The sequence below is a fragment of the Peromyscus californicus genome, unplaced genomic scaffold (genome assembly GCF_007827085.1).
Source record: "Peromyscus californicus insignis strain IS unplaced genomic scaffold, ASM782708v3 Scaffold_7__1_contigs__length_154581171, whole genome shotgun sequence".
NCBI classification, from domain to species: domain Eukaryota; kingdom Metazoa; phylum Chordata; class Mammalia; order Rodentia; family Cricetidae; genus Peromyscus; species Peromyscus californicus.
In genome coordinates, this window is record NW_026294595.1 from 133,039,128 (window position 1) to 133,063,775 (window position 24,648).

A 24,648-nucleotide genomic window follows, 5' to 3' on the forward strand; every position below is an offset into this window, starting at 1 on the left:
GGTTAAGAACACTGACTGTTCTTCCAGAGGACCCAGGTTCAATTCCCAGCACCCACATGGCAGCTCACAACTGTCTGTAACTCCAGTTCCAGAGGATCTGACACCCTCACACAGACATACATTAAATAAATACATCTTTTATAAAAGAAAAAAACAAAACTGTTTAACACTTGCTGGTGAGGAGACAGTCTCAGCAAACCCTGAACAGAAGTAAGCCTATAAAGCACACTGACTAAAGAGCAGCTAGTATCCTCTCTGCAGTTGGAGGGGAGCTCCAAGATGTCTGCTCTTTCTCCTGCTTCTTGGTGGAGAAGTGGAGTCCTAACACAGAGAAGTAAGGCAAAACATAAAAATCGGAAAGCAAAGGTAAAACTGTATTTGTCGATGGGTTGAGGCCAGAGTACAACACCCGAAGTTGTACTCTGGCCTTCACACATGTGCACTCTAACAAAATGTACATGTATACACATACAAAGAAAATACTGAAAGCATCAAAAGAGAATCACCAGGTCATGTATAAAGGAAGACACATTAGGTAAATGCAGATTGATTTCTTCAACAGAATCTTTTTAGAGATTTTGTTTCCTTTTTCTTTTTCATTCTTTCTTTTTTTTTTTTTTTTTTTTTGAGGGGGGTTGTTTTTGTTTTCAAGACAAGTTTTTTTCTGTGTAGCCCTGGCTGTCCTGGAACTCAGTTTGTAGACCACTCTGGCCTAAACGCAGAGATCCACCTGCCTCTGCCTCTCGAGTGCTGGGATTAAAGGGGTGCGCTGTCACACCCAGCTCTTTTTCTTTCATTTTTGAGACTATGATATAGTTATATCACTTTCCCTTCTTTCCTTCTTTCCTCCCTCCAAATCTTCCCAAATACCCCTCCTTGCTCTCTTTCAAATTCATGGCCTTTTTTTTTTTTTAAAGTTAACTTCTCTCTCCACCTTCAACAGAAACTTTTTAAAACCATAGAGAATGATGTATTTTGTAAGGCAACTGTCAACTCAGACTACTGTACGCCTCAAAATGGCCATACTTGAAAGAGAAACTTTCTGTGGTAAAAACAGGCTAAAAAAACTCATGACCACTAAACTAGCTCCATAGAAGATACTGAAAGGAATCCTTTGGGCTAAATAGAAAGGTAAATATATCTACAAGGATATAGGAGCAAGCAGACTTTTAGTTAAGCAAAAGAGAAATAGGAAAACACCATTCTAAGACCAACAAAATGACAGGAGTTAATACTGTCCTATTAATAATACTCTTCAGAGTTAATACTGTTCTATTAATAATACTCTTCAATAGTATTGTGGTCTCGTTTCTCCAGTCAAAACACAAACAGATTGAATTTTTTTTTTTTTTTTTTTTTTTTTTTTGGTTTTTCGAGACAGGGTTTCTCTGTGTAGCTTTGCGCCTTTCCTGGAACTCACTTGGTAGTCCAGGCTGGCCTTGAACTCACAGAGATCTGCCTGCCTCTGCCTCCCGGGTGCTGGGATTAAAGGCGTGCGCCACCACCGCCCGGCTTAGATTGAATTTTAAAGAGGGAATTTTGTGCCGCCAAGAAACACACCACAAAAGACAGATAAAACTAACTTCTTAGGGTTAAAGGATGGAGAAAGGTAATCCACTCAAATGGAACGAGGAAACAAGCCTTTGTTGTTGTTCTAAATCTGATAAAAATACACTTCAAACCAAAATTAGTCAGAAGACTCCCTTCATACTCTTCAAGGGAACAGTCCATTAAGGGGACATTGTAATTCTAAAACATACATTGAAAATGCATGCACACAGTTTCATAAAGCAAATACTACTAAATGTAAATTCACACATTAACCCTAGCATAGTAAAAGTATCCAATATTCACCATTTGACAGGTCATCCCAACAAAAAAATAAACAGGAAAACAGATCATCCAATAGGATATAAAGCAAGTTTTAACAGGTATAAAATACTAATGGCGGCCAGGCAGTGGTGGCGCACGCCTTTAATCCCAGCACTTGGGAGGCAGAGCCAGGTGGATCTCTGTGAGTTCGAGGCCAGCCTGGACTACCAAGTGAGTTCCAGGAAAGGCGCAAAGCTACACAAAGAAACCCTGTCTCAAAAAAACAAAACAAAACAAAACAAAACAAAATACTAATGGCAATTGAATAATGAATAAGTCACTGAAGAAATAAGAAAATACAAAAATCCCTAGTGGCAAATGAAAATGAAAACACAGATACCAAAAATATGGGATACAATGAAAGCAGGCCTAAGAGGAGGATTATAGCTGTAAGTGCCCACATATGACAAATCAGACAGATTTCAGATAAACTGACACTTCCCCTTGAGATCCTGGAACAATAAGAACAGACCAAACCTACAGTCCTTAGACAGAAAAATTCAGATGAGAGCAAAAATTAGTGAAATGGAAACAGAAAAACAGTACAAGGAATCACTGCAACAAAGAGTTGGTTCTTTCACAAGATGGACAAACCTTCAGCCAAGCTAACTGAAAGAAAGAAAGCCAGGTGTGGTGGCGCACACCTTTAATCTCAGCACTGAGGAGGCAGAGGCAGGTGGATCTCTGAGTTTGAGGCCAGCCTGGTCTACAGAGTGAGTTCCAGGACAGCCAGAGTTACAAAGAGAAACCCTGTCTGGAAAAACAAGAAGGAAAAAGAAGAAAGGAGAAAGAAAGAGAAGTCACAAATGAATAAAACTAGAAACGAAAGCGAAGCAGATGGTTTCTTACAACAGATAACAATGAAATTCAGAAAATTGTCAGGACATGTCTTAAAAATGTGTATTACACAGAAAATCTAAAAAACATGGAAGTTTTCTAGGTACATAGGGCATACCAAAATTAAATCAAGGTGAGATCATTTTAATAGATTTATAACAAGCAACATTGTTGAAGGACTTAAAAAAAATCTTTCCTAAAAGAGAGCCAGCCTGGATTAGCTTCACTGCTGAAAACACTCACTTTGAAAGAACTAACACCAGTGCTTCTCAGCTGCTAACAACAGGAAAGGACAGAGCACTCCCAGAGTCTTCTCTGAAACCAGCATTCTGATACCAAAACAAGACACAGACACAACAAAAGGAAGAGTATACACCAAGCTACATAGCTGCAAAAATTCTCAACAAAATATTTGCATATCCAAATCAAGACTGCATTGAAAAGATCATTGATCTTGATCAGGTTGTCTTTATTCTAGAGACTTAGCTATGGTTCTACATACAAAAATCAATAAATGTAATAATATACTACATAAACATATTCTCAAGGGTAGAAATCAGACGATCATCTCAATAGATTGAGAAAAGCCTTATGACAAGATCTGAATCCCTTCATGAGAAAAGCCCTGAAGAGGGACTGAAGAGAAAGCTCAGAGATGAAAGCAGTTACTGCTCTTTCGAGGATTGGCTTTGGTTCCCAGCATCCATGTTGTGTGCCTCACAACAGCCTATCACCCCAGCTCCAGGGAATCAAGTGCCCTCTTCTAATGCGATAAATCCACATTTAAGTTCAGAGTATTAGGGAAATTTGTTAGGGTAAATTGAGGAAATACACTCACAATACTCAATACAGAATGGAGTAGACTGCTGAAGTCGTCTTCTGATCTGACGGGGAGCGAATCCACCTGGCAGTTCCATCACACCAGGAAGGAAGCAGCAGGGAGAAGGGGCTCATGACCCTCCCCCTTTCCTTTAAGAGGTCACATACAACAGCAGGAAGCACCGCCTCCTTCAGGCCCATATAGCCCAAGGTCATGGGTGGAGCAAATACTACTACGCTCTTCTGTCATCCTTGGGCACCCACATACGCAAACACACAGATACATAAATAAATAAATCTTTTAAAAGAAAAAAAATGGCTGCAACTAAAAGAACTAAGCCAGTCTCAGAAAAACATGTTCTTTTTGTGGGTTCTGAATTTTGTATAGTCACATAAAATTTGTATGTATATATAAAAAGAAAGTAGACATGAAATTATGTGGAGCAACAAAAGGAACTAATGGAAGTGGGGAATAAAAGTAAAAGATCCCAATGGCCACTGGCTTAGGGATAATAGTAAAATTTATGTACTATAGAACATCATGCATAATAATAAATGCACCTTAAAATATTGACTTAAGACACATACCCAAAATAGTTCATTAAAAATAAGCCAGTTGAGTGGCAGAAAAGACAAATGTGTGCATGAGCTTGCCGAAAAGTCTAGTGAACTCTTGTCTTTTGCAGACAACATAAGGAAAATCAGGTATAGATTGCTATTGGAACATTTCATCTGGGAACTAGGAATAGCTACCTGATGTTGCGTTTTAGAGACTAAGATCCCCAGACAAAGTAGTGGTATTTCTTTTTGGTTGTTTTTTGTTGGTTTGTTTGTTTTTGTTTGTTTTCTGAGATAAGGTTTCTCTATATAACAGTCGTGGCTGTCCTGGAACTCACTCTGTAGGCCAGGCTGGCCTCAAACTCACAGAGATCCATCTGTCTCTTCCTCCTGAGTGCTGGGATTAAAGGTGTGTACCATCACCACCTGGCAGTACTGGTATTTCTTGGGAAGCATACAGCTTTCTGGCCACAGAAAGATTCAGTCCTTTTTTTTTTTTTTTTTGGTTTTTCGAGGCAGGGTTTCTCTGTAGCTTTGCGCCTTTCCTGGGACTCACTTGGTAGCCCAGGCTGGCCTCGAACTCACAGAGATCCGCCTGGCTCTGCCTCCCGAGTGCTGGGATTAAAGGCGTGCGCCACCACCGCCCGGCTTTAGTCCTTTTTTTAAACCTTTGTTAAAATATAACATGCGCCAGACGGATGATGTGCAGAGGCAGGCGGATCTCTGTGAGTTTGAGGCCAACCTGGTCTACAGAGCGAGATCTAGGACAGGCACCAAAACTACACAGAGAAACCCTGTCTCGAAAAAACCAAAAACCAAAAAACAAAAACAAAAACAAAAACCCAACCAAACTAAAAAAACATGCAAGTTTTATTGCTATTCATGCAAATTGTAATTGTTTAGTATTCCTTTGATACTTAAAAATTGTATCACATTATTTACTTGGTATGTGTGTGTATCCCAACTGCACGTGTGTGCATATATGCCATTGTGCATGTGTAGACATCAGAGAACAACTGACTTCTAGAACTTGGGTCATTAGGCTTGGTGGCAAGTGCCATCTCCCTGGTTCCTCCTCTCTTGCTGTTAAACTTCATTTCCCTTTCTAGGTCAAGCTCCTAAGTGGAGATAATGAAGAGCTTTTTTTGGCAAATTTATTTCACATTTTCTTCCCAAGTGGCTTTGATGACATAGACATGTCACTAGTCATCTTGATAAGTGTTTGACTAGGTAGTTTTAAAAAAAGTTCTTGGCCGGTCGGTGGTGGCGCACGCCTTTGATCCCAGCACTCGGGAGGCAGAGGCAGGCAGATCTTTGTGAGTTCAAGGCCAACCTGTTCTACAGAGCGAGATCCAAGAAAGGCGCAAAGCTACACAGAGAGAGACCCTGTCTCGAAAAACCAAAAAAAAAAAAAAAAAAAAAAAGAAAAAGAAGAAGAAAAAAATTCTTTCTCCTCTCTTCTTCATATAGCTCAGTCCCAGTTCCAGAATGAAGAAGCTGCCTCAGGGTCGTCCTGTGCCTCCCCTTGGACCTGAGACAAGAGTGTCTGTAGTCTGGGTGGAACGCTATGATGATATAGGTACTGTATGAGGAAAGAGGGTTTCTCTAAGAATGATTAAGATGACAGTGACTTGCCAAATGTCTGAAAAGGGTGAATACAGAGACTTGCAGTTCATAAACCTGGGTTTGTATTCCAGCCTCTCTACCCATTTTCAAGAAACCTGTTAACTGGGCATGATGGCCCTGTTTTCTAGTTTTGATAGAGTAATAGATACAAAGCTGTTAGCTGTTTCTTTGGTCTCCTAGCAGTCAGTGTTCCCAGTCTTCCCAGGGGCTCTGGGCCACCTTTTCCATGTGCACAGGTAGTCTCATTTTTATATGATTGCTTCCTTTGTCCTTAAAAGTTCTGCATGAAAAGTTTCTTAGGATTTTTTGTATATGTGACTTAAGAACATCAGAAATGCATGCTTGGCCTAGAACCCTGTCCAGCTCAGCGTTTATAGGAAAGTGTCACAGCTGCTTCTAACCAAGCCCTCACAGCCACAGATCATATTCTCTGAAAGTCCTTCGCTTTAGGTGAACTCAGCCAAAACATATTGTGAAAGACAATTGCTTTTATGTGGGGAGTCATTAGGATTCTATCCTGTGGTGTAGCGCAGATGGTACTTGTTGCTGCCTGTGAAGAGGTTAGGAAATGAATTTGGGAAAATCAAGTGGTGGTAACTATAATGTTCTTTTCTTCCAGAAAACTTTCCCCTCTCAGATCTGATGACAGAGATCAGCACTGGTGTGGAGACTACTGCAAATAGTAGCACTGCTCTGAGGTATGGCCTCTTATTTGCTTGAGTTCATCAGCATGTCTGTTTTTATCTGTTGGTTACAGCGTAATAAAGAATAAAGAATTATAATCCAACAGTGGTAAAGGCAGAAAACTAGGAGCTGGCGAGGTGGCTCAGTGGTTAAGAACACTTGTTCTTGCAGAACAAGTTTTTGTTCTCAGCCCCCACATGGTGGCTTACAACTACCTGTGACTCCAGTTTCAGGGGATCCACCTCCCTCATCTGACCTCTGAGGGCACCAGGCACACATGTGCACATACATGCAGGCAAAATACGCATACAAATAAAAATAAACAAATTAAAATTTTTAAATAAAGAGTCAAAGGGCTGGCAAGATGGCATACTTGTGGCCCTGTTTTCCATGTTTGAACATTTGATAATCTAGTGAATACAGGTGTTAGCTATTCCATTTATCTCCCAGTCAGTTCTCAGTCTTCCCAGGAGCTCTGGAGAGGGGAAAAGCTGGCATATGAGACACTTAGAAAAAAACAAAATTAAAAATTTACCTTATTGAAATACAGTTGTTATAAAAAAGTTCTCCATATTTGGCAAGTATAATCTGTTAAGTTTGGAGGTATATTATACACATAAAACCATCACCACAGTCTATTCTGTAAACATACATATCACCTCCCGAAGTCTTCTACCATCCATGGTATCTATCATTTATTATTGTTGTTGTTGTTGTTGTTAGTTATTTGTTCTGCTTTCTTAGATTTTTAATACAAGACCATATTATAGCCTTACTCGGTACAGTGGACACTTGATTTCTAGGACTTACTTATTCTGCATAACTGACATTTTGTATTCCTCCAATAAAAACCTTCCTGTTTCCATCTTTAAGCATGTTGTACTCTCTGACTTTATGTTCTTCAGAGGAGTGCTGTTATGTAGAATTTATCTTCTTATGCCTGACTTAATTCTCTTAGCATACTGTTTTCCAGATTTATCCCAACCCCTATCTTGTTAAAAAAATATTATTTATATATATATATATATATATCTCCCACATTGGGCTTTCGATGTTCCTGCTTGTACTCTGGACTCTGCCTTGATGCTGTAACAGTCATGCTTCTACTGCTGCAACAATAGACTGAGTGAAAGTCATGTATTTGGCAGCCAGATGTTTAGCCCTCTGCAGTATACTTGCTTGGTCTTTCTAGCCCACATCCTTAGAAGTGGTCTTCTAAGAATTTTTTTCAGACTATTTCTTACTTAAAAGCCTAATCCCAGGAATAAGTGCTTACAGCCAGTGGTTCCAGGCCGAGGCAGCACAGGTTCCAGGAAGAGGACTCTGGGCAGATTCTGCTCCCCAGGCCCTGGTTTGTGTTGTTAGATCTCATAGGAAAGATTCTTGTGACTGAACTAAAAAGACTTTCTTTCCTAAGGTCTACAACTCTTGAAAAAGAAGTCCCAGTAATCTTCATCCACCCTTTAAACACTGGATTGTTCCGGATAAAAATCCAAGGAGCCACTGGAAAATTTAACATGGTCATCCCCCTTGTTGATGGGATGATAGTCAGCCGGCGAGCACTTGGTAAGGGCTTTGTGTGCCAAAGGGCTGTGGTCCTGGCTTTCTTTTTTCCCTCACCTTTAAGTTTTAGTTTATTCTTATTCTTTAACAATCTCATACATGTATTTTCACTTCACAGTATCTTACCTCATTCCCCTTTGTTCTGCTGAGGCTTTGCCAACCTTTCCTGTCTTGTGTGACTCACTGAATTTAGATAGGGCTCCCTATGGGTGTGGGTGGGGTGGGAGGTTATTGTAGCATAGAATGACAGCGGTTATACCACTGACTGCTGCCTTTAACAATTTCATAAACCTCAAATAAGTAAGGAAATGGTCTTAATACTTAATAGTCACTGCCTGTAGAAAATGCTGCTGCCCATATAAGAAGGGAATGGGGAGGGGGTAGTATTGTCATCTCTTTAAGCTTTAATCTGGTGATAGGAGTGGGCCTTCACTGAGTGAACTAACTGAAGAGGAAAACAGCTGTTCTGGCACAGAGGACAAGGGGCTGTGGAAGAGCAGGCTTTGACTCTGGTCCTGTGCTAATGTCTCTCAGCAGTTTTGTCTTGGTGCCCTGTTTGTCTCGGAGGTGGGAAATCATGGGATTGCAGTGAAAGAGTTGCAGGATTCAGAAGATGGGTTCCTTGAACACAGCTCACCTCTTAGCTTACTGACAGGTATTCTTATCTGTTTTCAAGGCTTTCTGGTGCGGCAGACCGTAATAAACATTTGTAGAAGAAAGAGACTGGAGAGTGATTCCTACAGTCCACCACATGTCCGTCGGAAACAGAAAATCACTGACATTGTCAACAAGTACCGGAATAAGCAGTTGGAGCCAGAGTTTTATACTGCCCTTTTCCAGGAGGCTGGACTGAAAAACTGCAGTTCTTAGAGCACAGTTTGTCCGGGGCAGTGGACTGCAGTATGAGCTCTGACATCAAAGCAAGACAGTCCTGAAAAATAAAGGAATCACTCCCAAGAACTCACTGTTGAATCACCAGAAGAAACACGATGGGAAGCCACTGGCTGGAGGAGCGCCAGCTTCTGATGAATGGACCTCACACAGTCACACTCCTGCTGAAAATGACAACAAGCATTTTAGCCATAAACTTTATTTTAAAGTGACAGTTTTAGTAAAATACAAGCCTTTTGAGGATAAAGGCTTTTATGCATCAGTTACATACATGCATTGGTAGTGTCAACAGGCTTGCGAGTTAGGAGCTGAAGATAGTTTATACCTCGCTTTTTAGGAGGGTGTATTCAAAATTAAAACCAGTCTCAGAATCTTCTAGAACTTTTTAAGGCTCAAGTTGACACCATGAAGGAAAGAGGCTGCAGCTTTGTCCTCACATTTTGATCCATTTGCCGCCTGTCACACTGACAGGGTAAAACATAAATGAGTTTTGCTCAGATAAGTCTGACATTAAAATATTTCCTATTTTCTCTCCATATTTAAGCAAGTTGTCCCTCTCATTGCCACGGAGATCTGTCACATGGCTTCAGCTTCTTAGCAGACAGATGGAAATGGAGGCACAGCTGTGTTCTCTCATGGCATAGTAGTCATGTTTGGGGTTAAAAGCTGTGAGTGAGCAGTGATGCCTCCTTTCTCCATTACTGTTCAGTTTGATGGCATGATGATAGGTTAGACATGGTTCCTCCATTAAATACCAAGAAATGTGAGTTCACACCAGGGGCTGGAAATTAGTTGGCTTCATCCATCATTTATTTCGGGACCAAGCAGCAAGCTGCAGTAGTTGAGGGAGGGTTCTGTTCATGGTTCAGGAACAAGTGTCCCACCGCCACTCAGCTCTTTTAGAGAGCACCTGGTTCACAGTCCACAGAACCAGTGTCATTTCCTTAGGTGGCGGCTGCTGTTACCTTTCCTGGCCTTAGCCAGCTGAAGGTACAAGTTCCTGCCAGGACTCTGGAATATTTCTGTCACCTGAATACGTCTCTTCTGCCAAGGACAAAGCATAGGAGGTGGCCAGAACCAAACTGTTTTAGGAGGACTCCTGTTACAGTACTCAGTATATACCTATTTTTATGTTCTTTCTCCTTCAGTAAGATTATTTGTCTTAGAAAACAAGTGACAGCCTAGTTGAATAGGGGTGCTCATTACAGTTGTCATTACAGTCTGTGGGTCAGGGTTCCACGGTTTGGGTTGAGGTTCTGTTCTTTTCCTAGGCTATTAGGGGCAGTGTTGGACCTGCCCTGTGCAGGTACTCCATGCTAGAAGTGTGTGCTCTGCCATCTCGGAGCAAGAACCGTGGGTGGAGCAGCCCGTGGTCTGGTTCGCCACCCTTTTTTCTAAGCTCAGGTACAGACACCCCCTTGTCATGCTTGTCCCTCATGTCATCCTCTAAACCCTGCTGTGAGCCCAGTTTCCACTCAAGGCACACAGTGCTCTGTCTTTGGCTTGGTTTTTTTTTTTTTTTTTGGTTTTTCGAGACAGGGTTTCTCTGTGTAGCTTTGCGCCTTTCCTGGTACTCGCTTTGGAGACCAGGCTGGCCTCGAACTCACAGAGATCCGCCTGCCTCTGCCTCACGAGTGCTGGGATTAAAGGCGTGCGCCACCACCGCCCGGCCTTTGGTTTGTTTTTAAGTTAGGCAATAATCTAAGGTTTCTAGGTGATAACATGGGGTGAGGAATGGTAAAAATTTAGTGAGTTTCGCCCTAAAAATATTTTAGTAACTCAGAAGAGGTGAAATTGAACAACTTTTAAGATGCTTCCAGATTGACACTTCTTGGGGAAAATGGGTTCTTGTTCTATCCGAGGTGAACAAAGAATCTATACATACACATGCAATTTAGAACATTCCAGAGGCTACAAATAACTGATATAAAGATGTACTTCCTTCTTGTGATTCTTCTGAAAAACTTTTACTTTGGAGATTCTTTAAATGATAATGTATGCGATATGTGTGTTGCGGGGAGCTTACTGGCCTTTCCCCTTCGGTTGGCTCTAGTTTCTAACTCTTTGTAATTCTGATGACTTTGGTAAGAGAAAAACCATGGCAGATGCAGTTTGAAATCTGGGGTACATGGTAGTTCCCCAAGGAAGGAGGGCTATACACCCCTAAGACAGAGAAGTCCTAGTGTGCACAGCCATCAGAACTTGGGATGCACCCCCTCACTGGTCCCCTCTGTTCCACGCACCATCTGCCCACCAAAGGAGTGTGGTAAGAGCCCTGGGCCTCAGAGTGTGGTTTGGAATCCTGCGGAGTTCACCCTCCTGCCTGCGCATAGATCACTTGGAACAGAATCTTGTCAGAGGAACGTATTTCGTACCTACAATAGTCTTAGTCGTTCACTTGGTACATTTGCCGCCTAGGTTCAGACACTTGGGGAAACACTGGAACCAGTCTGGACTGTGGCTTAAACTGTTCAGTTGCTGTACTTGGATGGCCAGGCAATCTCAAACAGGAAAACATTTCTTAAGGTTGTTTAGGCTGGTGGCCCCTCCTGTTGACTTCTGAAGCTGGGATGGGAAGGGGGTTGCTCCTTTGACTGGGAGCACAAGACACAGGACTCTCAGCCTCTTTGAACCTGGCAGCCACCTTTCTCGTTTGTCTAGAGTTTCCTCTTAAGACCTGGGCTCTGGCCCCTTAAAAAAGAATAATTACAGTAGTAGGGAGCCCCTTCCCCAGCTATACAGATGCATGTGCCATGCACATGTGTATATGAGCATCTCCCTCTTCCAGCTCCCCGATTTTAGGGTGACTCCATCTCTGGGCTCACCTATAAAAATACCTACACTTTGGCTGGCCCTGTTGGTGTCTGGCTCATAAGTAGTAGGACAGCCTGGAAGAACAGCTTCCTGTCGGAGCTAGGGAAGAATCAGGTTCTGCAGACTGACCTCTACAGTGATGAGTTTTCCAGGGTGTATTCCTATTGAAAAGTAGAGCACCCCCCTACACACACACACACACACACACAGCATCAGCCTTGGGCACAGCTCGGTAGATGGTGACAACTGTCTTGGAGGTCATTTGACACTCTTCCTGGCAACAGTTGTCCCTTATTATTTAAAGCCTGTTCAGGCCAGACCTTCTGTGTTAACAGTGACCATTGGCGTCCACTGGTCTGTCCCCAGCACTCCCTGAGGAGTCCACCTGGACAGTGGGGTCACTGGTCACGCTGCTGGCAGAGCCATGCACTGTGTAGGGTTTTCTCAGAATGGCCACCCTTGTTCTTCAGACAGGTTTGTTAGTGATGAGGGAAAATGTGTAATTTGGGATTCCACAGTGCCTTGCATACAGTAGGCGCCCAATACCTATTTGTTGAAGCAAATCAAGTTCTTTGTCCCCACAGTGACCAAGGCATCTTCCTCTGAAGGGCTTGGCAGCTGTGGCTAAAAATTAAGTATCATTATTTGCTCGAAACCATATTTACAATTTGTATGAATTTCGGTATATTGCCAAGATGGGATCTTTTTCCTATTGTATTTTCTGTAAATATTTCTGCCACTGATCTGTAAAGTAAAGGAGATGTAAATATGAAAGTGTGCCTGTGTCCCTCGCTGCCTGTGTTGAATCTGCGTCAGCCTGGGAAGAAGGTTCAGAGCTGTTCGTATTTATGCCTGTCCTCCGTCCACAAGAAACCCACGGGATATTGAATGTAATACATGCAGTCAATTAAATTTTAAGGAGCTTCTTATCTAATAACTTGGTGTGTCCTTTTGGTTACAGGCCACGGGGCTGGCTCCTGCATGGTCACTCTTAAGTGACTCTCAAGGAGGGTCTGCTCAGTTTTAACTAACCTAGGTTTCCACTCTGGCTTTTTAGTTTTCCTGAAATATTCAAAATTAGGCAAATTTTAAGAGAAAAGGACATGCCCTTCTAATGCTGGCAGGATCTGTGTAGCATTAAGATACAAAGGCTGGGCCGGGCGGTGGTGGCGCACGCCTTTAATCCCAGCACTCGGGAGGCAGAGCCAGGCGGATCTCTGTGAGTTCGAGGCCAGCCTGGGCTACCAAGCGAGTCCCAGGAAAGGCGCAAAGCTACACAGAGAAACCCTGTCTCGAAAAACGGAAAAAAAAAAAAAAAAGATACAAAGGCTGGAAGTTGGGAGTGAGTGAATCCTGGGGTAAGTAGGGACATTTCCAGAGGGGGAAGGCACAGAGGTCACCCATGCCCTCACTGCCCCTTTGCAGAGGTTGGCTGCAGAGGATCTTACAGGAAGCATGTTGGGGCCATGAGTCTGGGTCACAGGTGATAGGCTGGTGAATCTTGGAAACAGAAGTGAGAGCTGTTAGGACGCCTGCGTCCACCCAGAGCCACCCCTCCAACGAGGCACCAACCCCACAAAACTGTTCTCTTGCTGGATCTGAACTGCCTGGAACCCAGAGCCACCTTCCCCACTTCTTACCCAGCTCTACCTGCCAGTCACAGGACTCCAGCTTGGCCCGTTGGCAGAAGCTGACTTCAGTGGCCCCATTTTGGTGTCTGAAAGTTTCATAGCTAGCCAAATATATAAGCGTTCAAGTTTTCCCACCTGTGTAGCTCAGCTCTCTGACACAACTCCTTACTGACCCAGCACCTAGAAATCCCAGTCCCGACTGCCCCTTTTCTGGCCTCTGGGCCTGCATTGTCCACGCCTGCATCCTGCTCTTTGGTGCATGTTTAATAGTGTTTGTCCAGACCCCTTCTGTGGGTCCACTCAGCCTGGCCTGGTTCCCCTTCTCCATAGACTAGTGTCTTCCTCCATGACTCGCCCTCTAACCCAGTTTTGATGCATCAGCTTTCCAGTCTAGAATGATCCTGACTTCAGCCTGTGCTCTTCAGCTGTGAAAATGCTGTGTTCTCCCAAGTCAAGGCTGCCTTCCCTCAGACCTGGCAGCCTCAGGGGCACAGCCTCGGTGAATGAGGGTGAGCTTAGGAACTGGCATGTTTAATGTACCTCCCGGCCCCATTCATCTTGTGAAGATTGTGCACCAGCCAGTCTATTACAAACTTCCCCCGACCCCCAATGTCTACTTCCTTCCACAAGTATTAGTAAATACAGGCCGGGTGAGAGAAAACAAGTTGTCTTGCCCACTGAGATAAGGGGGCAAGCTTTTAGAAGTCCCTTGCTAAAACTCCCAAAAAGGTAAGTGGGAGAAGCTTCAAAATTATTGTTAAAAGTTCTAAGCAGCCACTCAGTGAGTGACCTGACAGATTTAGCCTACAATGTTCTAACAAAGTTTGATCCCATCTGTTGGTGTATGGGGGGCAGGTGCACCCAAGGTGTTTTCCTCATCAATTTTGAGACAGGGTCTCTCGCTGAATGGAGCTTGCCATTTCAGCTATCCTGGCTAGCCAGCTTGGCTCTAGGGTCCCCTGCCTCTGCTGGGATTACAGGCAGGCTGACAAGCCCACCTAACTTTATGTGGAGTCTGGAGATCCCAACTCTGGGCCTCATACTTGAGGGACAGGTGTGTTACCCCAGCCCCATCTCCTATTTTAAACTTGGGAGATGCCACATAAAAACCAGACTTTGGGCTGTTGTGGGGGTGGGCAATGTGGCAATGCTGGACCTGCCTTTCCTGTACAGCAACTGTTGCTGGAACTACCCAGCCTCTTACCTTCCAGCACTGAGCTCTTTCCATTCCCTGCGGTCCGTCCCCTGCCCCACAACGTGGCAGTGTGTGTGTGTGTGTGTGTATGTGCTACTGGAAGGCAGGACCCAAGGACCTGGCTGGTTCCTGGCCACATCAACCATGGGTAGGCAAGTACCTTACATTGGCTGACGTTTGTCCTGACTGTTTCTCTTGACTTTAGAATTCCTCAGTTCCCTTCCATAAGAGCAGAGGGTCACATGAGCCCAGTGACTGCTGGGCCCACAGCCCTGGCCACCCTTCTCAGAAACCAGTGTGTCTCCTTCAGCCTTCTGCTGCAGGCTCTTTCTGTGACTTCCTTGTTACATCACACTCACTGTTAAGTCACAATTGGGCCGAAAGCAGAGCCTGGCCAAGCTGCCAGGTCCTCAGGGGCAGCCTGCCCGCTCAATCCAGGTGGCCTCGCATGGCTGCAGGTGCACAATGAGGTACCCTCTGGCCCCGCTGGTGAACGACCTCACGCTCTCTTTCCTGGTGTTCTGGCTCTGCCTGCCCGTGAGTGTGCTGCTCCTCTTGATGATCGTCTGGTTACACTTCTTACTTAGTCAAGGTGAGCTGGTCCAGGCTGGACTCTTAATTTTGGAGCTGGGCAGGGGCCTAAACAGGATAAAGTGCCCTGAACAACTACAGAAGGAGTTACACAGCATTTTAAATGCAGCTCCAGTTGAAAAGAGTTTTTCTTCCTTCCTTCCTTCCTTCCTTCCTTCCTTCCTTCCTTCCTTCCTTCCTATCATTTTTTTTTCAGTTTTGTTTTTGGGGTTGTTTGTTTGTTTGTTTGTTTTGAGGTAGGGTCTTATTAGATAGCCCTGGCTATTCTGGAACTCACTATGTAGACCAGGCTGGTCTTAAACTCAGGTCCACCTGCTTCTGCCTCCTGAGTACGGGGATTAAACGTATGCACCATCATGCCGGCAGTTGGGAGTTTCTTAACAGAGTCCCCAAGTTTGACTGAAGCAGATGCTCGTCTGCGGCCCCTCAGGGCCACTGCTAGTGCATAGGCTTGACTGCTGAATTAGAAAATGGCGCCCCTTTCTGTGCAAAGGCACCGAGCAGAGCTTGGGCTGGCTCTCAGCTTCACTCAGACCCTCTCATGTGCTTTTGCAAACAGCTTGAACAGGGACATAGCGCCTTCGCTGTTTTGGGGTGCTCACACACTGGTTTTTGGCCAGACCAAGCTCACAGAAGAACTGGCCTTCTCTTGGACACAGGATCATGGAAGCTTATTGACATTGGTCCTGACCTCAGCACACTATCACAAGAAGCTAAAGCAGCAGTTCTCAACCTGTGGGTCTTGACCCTTGCGCGGGGGGGGGGGGGGGGGGGGGGGCGCGGGGGGGGGGGTGTTGTCAAAAGGTTCTTTCACAGGGGTCACATATCAGATATCCTGCATATCAGGTATTTATATTCCAGTTCGTAACAGTAGCAAAATTACAATGATGAAGTAGCCACGAAAATAATGTTATGGTTGGGGGTCAGCACATGAGGAACGGTATTAAAGGGTCGCAGTGTTAGGAAGGTTGAGACCCACTGAGCTCAAGGCCCAGATGTAACTGACCATGAAATAGGCTAGGGGCCAGATAGGGTGGGATATGGCAAGAGGCACACTGTTGTCTCCTTGAAGACCCCTCTTAATTCAGAGGCTTTTCTTTCCCTGTTTCTCGGCTCTGTGACCTTAGACCGACTGGGCAACAGTGTGCCCAGCTTGCTGCCAGCTCTGGTCACAAGTTACTGAGGCAGCATGAGCAGCACCCTGCATGACCTGCCCCGCGATCCCTCTTGGTGGGCCTGCTAATAGTCCTACTGCAATTTCCTGGCGAGAGGGGGAGGGTAGGGGGCGGGGGGGGGGGGGGTAGGAGGCGGGGGGGGGGGGTAGGGGGCGGGGGGTAGGGGGCGGGGGGGGGGGTAGGGGGCGGGGGGGGGACGCGCGGGGGCCGGGGGAGGGTAGGGGGCGGGGGGGGGGGGGGGGGACGCGCGGGGGCGGGGGGCAGGTTCGGGTTTCTGAAAAACATGTTTTGTTTTTTTTTTGTTTTTTTTTTTTTGGTTTTTCGAGACAGGGTTTCTTGTTTTAAGCTTAATTCACCTCACTTTCAGGGTGAGCTAGAGCTCTCCCTTGGGGCCCAGCCCAGGCATTAGGCCTGGCAGCTAGGGGAGTCAAAGACTTGTTGTGTGCTGGCTGTGGAAGCTATCTCGGGCTGGGGTGTAAGCTGATAGAGTGACTGCCCAGGATGCAGGGAGCCATGGTTTGATCTCCAGCATGGTAGGGCATGGTGTAATCTCAGCACTTAGGAGGTTAAGACAAGGGGATCAGGTCATCCTCAGCTACAAAGCAAGTCTGAAGTCTGGGATACATGAGACTCTCTCAAAACCAAAACCCTATCCCTCTGGAGTCTAGTATCAGTCTTGTTCCTTGATAGATTATAATAAAGTTAACCTCTTTTGAACACTTAGGAGTTATACCAAATGGGTGATGCATACCATTTCCCTCCAATCCTGAGGAGAACTCTGTGAAAGAGTCCATATTGCCCAGGTGGGGAAACTGAGGCTTGGAAAGGAGAAGCCTTTCCCAGGGTCACAGCCTGTGCGGTGTTATCAGTGTAGACTTCAAATCCTGGTACTGCATCTACTGGCTGTGTGGCTTTAGACCAGAGCTGCCCGGGCCTCAGTTCCCCACCACAAAGTGAAGGTAATCACCCCCCACCCCTCACGCACACATCTTTCAGACTAAAGAAAGGTTCTAAGAGGTCTCGAGCTCTTAGTGCAGAGAGCCAAGGACCTGTGTACATGGTACATAGTAGATGCTTGTAGGCTCAGTCAGTGCTGGCTGAGTCAATGCTGGGTTTTGTCACTGTGGAAGGGGGTCAAGGGGGTATAGCAGTGACTTTGGGTGGCTTCTCTGGAGATGACATCTTACCTCCACCTTTGAAATAAGCCCTTTGATCTTCAGCGAAGTTGGCCAGTCAGAAGTGACAGCACCCTGGCATCTCTGTCTGCTCTTAGTTTCTCTGTGTGTTCCGCCCTTGTGCTGGGATCTGGCCCCAGGTGGTTGGTGGCCTGCAGCCTCAGGAACCCCAGGCCGTGGGTTTTTAGCATCATGCAAGCTGAAAGATACAGGTAAACATCAATCATTCATCAGCTTCGGGTGTGCCACTGAGTGGCTAGACCAGGTCTCCCGTGAAGTGATTGTGGTAATTGAGTCACCCAGGCCTCTCATGATAGATGTGTGTGCTTTTAGGAATTCTTTCATTCACATGTGTGTTCAACACCAAGCAGTAGAAATCACAGGTATTTGGTAATGACTGGCCGAGAAGATGAATGGTGGACAGGTCAGTGACTTGGTGTCCCTTCAGTGGGACAATTCCCAATACAGCAGGTACATTAGCTACCATTCTTATGACTATGACAGAAAAAACAAGCTGACATTTTGGCTCCTGGTTTAAGAAGGGACTGTGATGGGGGAACGTGCGGTGGAGCCTGGGATGTTGCTCACGTCCCATTCTTGGTCAGGAAGCAGAGAAGAGGTAAAAGGAGCAGACTGTAACACTTCAGGTGGTCCCAGCTTCCCACGCTAGTGAGGCACCACCTCCTGCAGTTTCCAAAGCCTTCCAAAGCAGTACCACTAGCTGGGACCAAGAGTCATGTGATCCTGTGCAGGCCTTTCCCCCTTCAGACTGCAGCAGCGGGCTATCTCACACCACCTGGGTCCTTCTGGATCCTCTTTCTAGATTCCTCCTTGTTCTCCATCCAAGGCCATGAAGTCTCAGTCCATTGTTAATGGGCCCTCCACTTCTGGCCTCATAGAGGGCCCCAGGGCCCCCAGGCCTGGCATGCTGAGGAGTATGCTCATTGTTAATAATAATAATAATAATAATAATAATAATAATAATAATAATAATAATAAACTAATTGGCTGATAGCAGGGCAAGAGGAGATTGAGTGAGACAGCTTGACGCAGAATGATGGGAGGAGGAAGGGTGGAGTCAGGGGAGTCGAGAGAGAGAGATGCCAGCCAGCTACTGAGCAAGCAGGATGTGTAAAAATGAGGTAACAAGCCATGAGCTACGTGGCAAAGCATAAACAGAAATATGGGTTAATTTAAGTGTAAGAGTTAGTTAGTAACAAGCTCGAGCTATCGGCCAAGCATTTATAAGTAATATTAAGCCTCTGCGTGTTTATTTGAGACCGGGTGGGTTCACACTTGCAGGTGACTCCTCTGGAGCTGGGGAGCACTATAGGCTGAGTCTACCCCAGAAGCCTTGTCTCTGGTCTCCACAGATTCAAAGGAAGATGATTCAGATTTATGTTTCAACTGGGAGCCCTGGAGCAAAGGACCAGCTGAGTCTGGTTGTGAGGAGGAGACATTCTGTGACAATGAGGACAGCCTCCACTGGTGAGCCTGCTCTACCAGGTAAGGCCTTTGTGGGGAATGGGAGGCTTCAAGAAGACCCTAGGCCTGCCCAAAGCCTCAGTAGCTGACTCACTGGAGCATGCTGCCTTGGTATACAGCTGGACGAAGAGGCAGGTTTAGATAAACTCATAGGTGCAGTCTCTGTAAGGGAGTAGTCTTCAGGCCATAGACATCTGGGGAAAGAGAGCTGTGGTGGACATTTTCTGCACACTGTGAACATTTACACTCAGACCAGAGGAAGGAAGATTTTGCCATTCCTCTGAGCCTCACCCCACCGGTGGTGGGGGAGGACACTCCCATGGATCTGTGGCATCGGAGTCCTTTACATGGTTGTGCTCATATCAACACACATTCCCTCACAATGTCACTAGCTCCTACACTGTCCCCTGGTGGCCAGCTGCCTGTCTGGTGTGTGGAGGACCAGTCTCCACTGCCTTAAGGACTTCCCCACTCCCTTCCCCTCTGACCTTACCTCAGAGGTTTGTGCTGGTTCTTCCCTCTGCCTAGTAGCTTCCTCCCACACAGAGCTGTTGGATACCCTTTCTTCCCTCCCACATCTTGCTCAAATGTCACTTTGTCAGGGGGTTCCCCCAATATTTGATATTACATTGCTCCTTCCAGTGTAATGCCCTGCACTATTTCCATGGTGCAGCATTTACCAACTTCCAGAAACATAGATAATGGAGGCATCCAAAGCCCTTCCTGACACATGGTGGGGGCACTCCACATACACTGGCAGAAGCCCATGATACCAGTCTTCATCCTGGGTTAATGGTCCTGGAATGTGCCAAGTGTGTGCCTTCTAGCCTCTCATTGTGAGAGCTGTGGTAAAGATATTCTCACCTCCACGTACATGTGGGAACTTGGGGTACAAGAGCGGTTAAAGAATCTACCCAGAATGCCAGGCAGTGGTGGTACAAGCCTTTAGTTCCTGCCCTTGGGAGGCAGGGGCAGGTGGATCTCTGAGTTGGAGGCCAGCCTGGTCTACAGAGTGAGTTCCAGGATAGCCAGGGCTACATAGAGAAAACCTGTCTCAACAAACAAACAAACAAACAAATTTTTATTCAGAAGAGCAGAGTCTTGGCATCCATTCCCATGGAGCTACTGCTGTTTCCAGCCAGTGACTCCCAAATACATGTCGTCACTCTGATATTCCTCTGCACTCTGCCATCTGTGTTTAAGCTCTCCATGTCTGGGGTGGGATTCTCCATTGCCATTGCCACCCAACGAATCAAAGCCCAGTGACCTCGTCTCCTCCTCTCGCCTCCCTCCCTCCCCACAGCGGGCAGCTGACTCAGCGGCTCCAGCCACCACCTCCTGGTACAGCCTCAGACTCCTTCACATCCAGCCATGGCAGCAGGTCCTGGAGAGAAGAAGACACCCACCTCTTCTTCTCTCTGTCCTCACAGCTACCTGACTGTGAAGCATGGTCAAGCACCGTGTTCTCTAGTCTACACGGTGGGAGGAGGTGGGACTGAGAACCAGGGCCCCTCATGGAGCCCTCTCTGTGCCTCAGAGTCCTTGCCTAACCTGTCTGGGCCATAGCCTCGCCAAGTGAGGCCCTTTCCTCAGAAAAACTCACACATGAGCATGTGATGGAGTTGGAACACTGGGCAGGTTTCACAACTGTTGAAATCACACAAGGCCCCACGGTCAGAAGCCTGTGTTTGACTTCACTCGCTGCTATGGCTGTCTTTAAATTTCTTTTTTTTTTTTTTTTTTTTTTTTTTTTTGGTGTCTTAGTAGTGTTAGGATTTGAACCCAGAGGCTCAAGCATACCAGGCAAGCACTGTACCACTGAGTCACACATATCCCAATCCAAAATTCTCAGTCCGGGGACAAGAGACCATCCATGTCCATTGTTAATGGGCCCTGTAGTCAATGAACAGGACAAGAAAACAATGTTCAGACTTCATGAAAGGACACTGTCCATCTGCAGATAGCCACTCCCACCTCACTATTTCATCTCTTGCTCTTCATTCTGACTTCATTCCTAGCCCAAGCACTACTTACTCCTGGCATGCTTGTCTAGGTGTCATCTGGGCCCAAGTGGATGGAGGAAAGAGAACACTGGTGACCAAGGAGCCTTCCTGGGACCTCCAATAGCCAGACCCAGCAAGCCTCTGGCCGAACCATCTGTTCTCCATCAACGCAGCTGACCTGGGGCCCCTCTGGGAAGAATGGGGCCCAAGCAGCTTCCAGGGGACAGCTGGCCAGCTCAACTCACACGAGGTGCTGGGTACCTATTAAAGAAATGGGGGTTCTCCCGTGCCCTGGCAGAGCTTCTGGTGTCTCTTCATTCACCCTGACTCCCTCTGGACTGTCTCGCCCTCATGTCTGTTGAAAGGCAAGCACTCAACTTTCACAGCACACAGCAAGCTCACTTTTTGGCTAGACTGCAGTGTGGATGTCTACAGTCTCTACTGTGTGCTCCTTACAACAGGAGCATTTATGAGTATGCACTATGTGAACCAATTCTTCTAAGTGCTGCATGTGGGGCTGTTGCTAAAAAAATTCTGTGAGGTAAGAGCTTGGTTATCCCTCAGTTACAGAGAGGGAAACTGAGGCCCAGCCTTTGAGTAACTTTGCCAAGTCATGTTAGAGGATCAGGGATTCAAACCCAGCCCAGTGGCTCCTGAGCCAGGTGCTGACCCACAGTGTCCATCCTCTCCAGGTGGGGAACTGGGGACAGGTGGTGGGAGATTTTTAATTTTTTTTTTTTTTTTTTTTTTTTGAGACAGGGTGTCTCTATGTAGCTCTGGCCTGGAACTCGCTATGCAGGCCAGGCTGGCCTCAAACTCACAGAGACCTGCCTACCTCTGCCTCCAGAGTGCAGGGATTAAAGAAAGAAATGTGCCACTGTGCCTGGAAAATTCCCAAAGTCATCTGTAGCCCTTCTGGTTACCCCAAGGTAACAGGAAAGATGGACTAGGGGAGGGGACAGGCCTCCCATGTACCATCTGATATCACTTTGTCCTTCCCCCAACATCCCACTGGGCACCACAAAAACTGAAGATGTCCCAGGGAGAAGACAGATCCTGACTTGCTAATCTGTGGCCATTGGTTACTGCTCCTTCTGTCCTGTCGGAATGATCCACCCACAGCGCCCATCAGAACACCCCCTCTCAGCTCCCTAAAACTGTCTGTGGCTCCCTGTGGTCCTGGCTGGAGTCTCAGTTTTTCATCCAGTGTAGCACTGCCCTTTGGGATGTGAGCCCAGCTGATGTTGACAGATGGGGCCTCTCTCCCACCCGTGGGATTCGATGACCACGCCTGTACTTCACCCACAAGCCTGCCCCTGCATGGAGATGTTCCAGAGGTGTAGGGGAGACTGTGGTGTGTATGATATAGCCACACAGTGCAGCTTGCAGAAGTTGTTACGTCTCCTGACAAGGGTGCACAAGAAGGCCATGTTTCTCTAAGCCTCTCCACATCCTCCAGCACATGGGCACGTATATAGACTCACAAACACACATCCTCATGTTCTCACATGCGTATACACTCACACTCACACACACACACACACACACACACACACACACACACACACACACACAAAGCCCCAATTGTGCTTTAATCCATCCAATGGGGCTGGGCTTCCAGCAAGTAAACAAATCCCTCTGTTAATGGCCCCCGCTCAGCATGGCTGGAACTGCCTCCTGGCTTTGCCTGGAGTCTTCTACACAAACCCTTGGCACAAGGAACCCCAGCACTGATCAAAGGTCAGAAGCCCATTGTCGCTGGGCATGCTGGGTACTGTTCAGCTTCCCTGCAGTCCTGGCCATGCAGTCCAGCCCCCGGATCACTGCCCCAACCTGTCTGGAAGTACGTGGGATGGATCCCGAGGGGAAGCGGGAGCAGCCAGGCCCTTCTGCACCTGCAAAGGCGGATGAGAAGACGTCTTGGACTGGTGGGAGAAGATATGATTGTCTGGAGATCTCTGATGCAGCCCATGTCCCTGGTCACACCGCCAATCAGATGCAGAGGATGGCCTCCAGCATCACGTGGGGTGCTTGCCCGGATCCTTCCACAGCCTCTAGGTCTCTCACGCTGCCTCATGCTTCTTGTCACACCTGCTCTCTTGCCCTCATTTTCCATCTGCACTTTGAGTTGCAGGCCAGGACTCCCCCACCTCAGTCATCCCTCTTCCCCCAGCCCTGTCTCCCCCTACCATTGTTTTGGGTCTTATGTCCTCATCTGCAGAACCAGTCCCCTCTAGGGAGCCATAGCACAAGGCACAAGCTTAGAGGCCTTGAGCATCATCAGGCAGTATCTGAGTGGTGGAAGCTGCCAGTGTGAGGTGAGGGCACACCCGACTGAGCCCACTGAAGGCTGTATGTCAGAATCCCTCCTGGGCTCCCCAACATTTGGTGGCTGCAACTTGGTTCTTTGTCTTGGGGCAATGCCATCAAATCTGTCTTCACACAGTCTCCCTGGATGTCTGCCACATGCTGTCTCCCCCACATTTACCCTCTGTGCAAGGACCCTGCTTATGCTGAACTGGAGCTTTTTCCAATGACTTGTTTTTTGTTTGATTTCCTGTCAACACCCTGTGAACATCCTGTCCACATAAGGTCACATCCTGAGATCCTGGGGTTAGGACTTTAGTACGGGGACGCCCATGCAGGGCTGAGTGCAGAGCATTTTTTGAGTGGCTTATAAATTTCCATTAAACACACACACACACACACACACACACACACACACACACACACACGCACACACGCACGCACGCACGCACGCACGCGTCAGGCCCCTGGAAACAAGGGGCGCCGTGCCTCGTGTGCCAGGACAGTTAAGGTGCTTGCCGGTCCTTGGTTTCTCTGAGTCCTTACACCAACTCTCAGGACATGCGATGTTTTAATGTAAATGAGGAAGCTGTGACTCAGAGAGGTTAAGGCATCTCCCAGAAGTTGCACAGCTTAGTAGCAAAGCTGAAGGTCACCCCCAGGATGAGGCACCACTAGCCTGCCCTGGGTGGAATAGTGCTGTCCTAGGGTAATGTGCTGTCTTGGGGGCACAGAGGTATGGAGGAGCAGATTCTGAGCCTAGAATATGGTCCCGGGGGCCGACTGGTGAGGACACAGGAATCCATGGTAGGAAGAGGCTTGTCCAGATCTCAAGCTGCCTAGGGAGGTGCTGGCAGGCTGCCAGGTACAGGGGCCCACAGGTCTGAGTCACCACTGTGACCCAGCCGGCCTGGCCGATACTCACCCCAGTGGCAGGGCCATGGGGCTGAGGAATGTTGCCAGGGGTGCAGAGGTGGGGCACACTCCCGCCTCCAGGCTTCATTCTAAAGACACACAACTCTCCAGGAAGCAGGGAGGCGGCACTTCCTGCCAGAGGCTCAAAGCTCACTGTGCAGGATCCTGGCCGATTGCTTGATCTTCTTGCTTTCTCCTGGCGGCTGGGTTTGTACTTCTAGGTTAGTCATTTACTCAGGCCCTAGCTCACTCACTTGGCATTCATTCCTGCGTCCATTCGCCATTCCCCAGGGACTCAATGATTCGTCACTTTACTCAGCCCTGCTGGCTCCCGTTCGTTCCCCCACAGGGCCACTCTTCCCCTCACCCATACACCTGTTTGCCCATCAGCCATCTAGTCTCTGCCTTAAAGGTCCTCCCGACTATCCCTCTCACTCAGTCATTTTCTTAAGATTTAGTGTGTGTGTGTGTGTGTGTGTGTGTGTGTGTGTGTGTGTGTCTTTGTAC

General features: G+C 46.9%; 2 protein-coding genes across 9 annotated transcripts in view; both read left to right on the forward strand.

The window, feature by feature from the left end:
• Positions 1 to 9,393, forward strand: part of Ralgapb (Ral GTPase activating protein non-catalytic subunit beta) — a 90,897-nt gene extending 81,504 nt beyond the window's left edge. For all 8 annotated transcript variants that reach the window (XM_052722379.1, XM_052722381.1, XM_052722382.1 and 5 more), the window contains 4 exons: positions 5,557 to 5,665; positions 6,332 to 6,410; positions 7,814 to 7,962; positions 8,636 to 9,393. In XM_052722379.1, coding sequence (XP_052578339.1) covers positions 5,557 to 5,665; positions 6,332 to 6,410; positions 7,814 to 7,962; positions 8,636 to 8,829 — 531 coding nt within the window. In that variant the 3' untranslated portion in view covers positions 8,830 to 9,393. The remainder of the gene's footprint in view (positions 1 to 5,556; positions 5,666 to 6,331; positions 6,411 to 7,813; positions 7,963 to 8,635) is intronic.
• A 5,274-nt stretch (positions 9,394 to 14,667) lies between these two features.
• Positions 14,668 to 21,313, forward strand: Adig (adipogenin). The gene is made up of 3 exons (XM_052725518.1): positions 14,668 to 15,082; positions 18,805 to 18,937; positions 20,970 to 21,313. The coding sequence occupies exons 1-2, from the start codon at positions 14,956 to 14,958 to the stop codon at positions 18,921 to 18,923; spliced, it is 246 nt and encodes an 81-aa protein (XP_052581478.1). The 5' UTR covers positions 14,668 to 14,955; the 3' UTR covers positions 18,924 to 18,937; positions 20,970 to 21,313.
• Positions 21,314 to 24,648: the final 3,335 nt, after the last annotated feature.

Coding starts and splice junctions, on each gene's coding strand:
- Adig (XM_052725518.1), top strand. CDS start 14,956: ATGAGGTACCCTCTGGCCCCGCTGGTGAACGACCTCACGCTCTCTTTC. Junction 15,083..18,804: donor ACACTTCTTACTTAGTCAAG/GTGAGCTGGTCC, acceptor TGGTCTCCACAG/ATTCAAAGGAAGATGATTCA.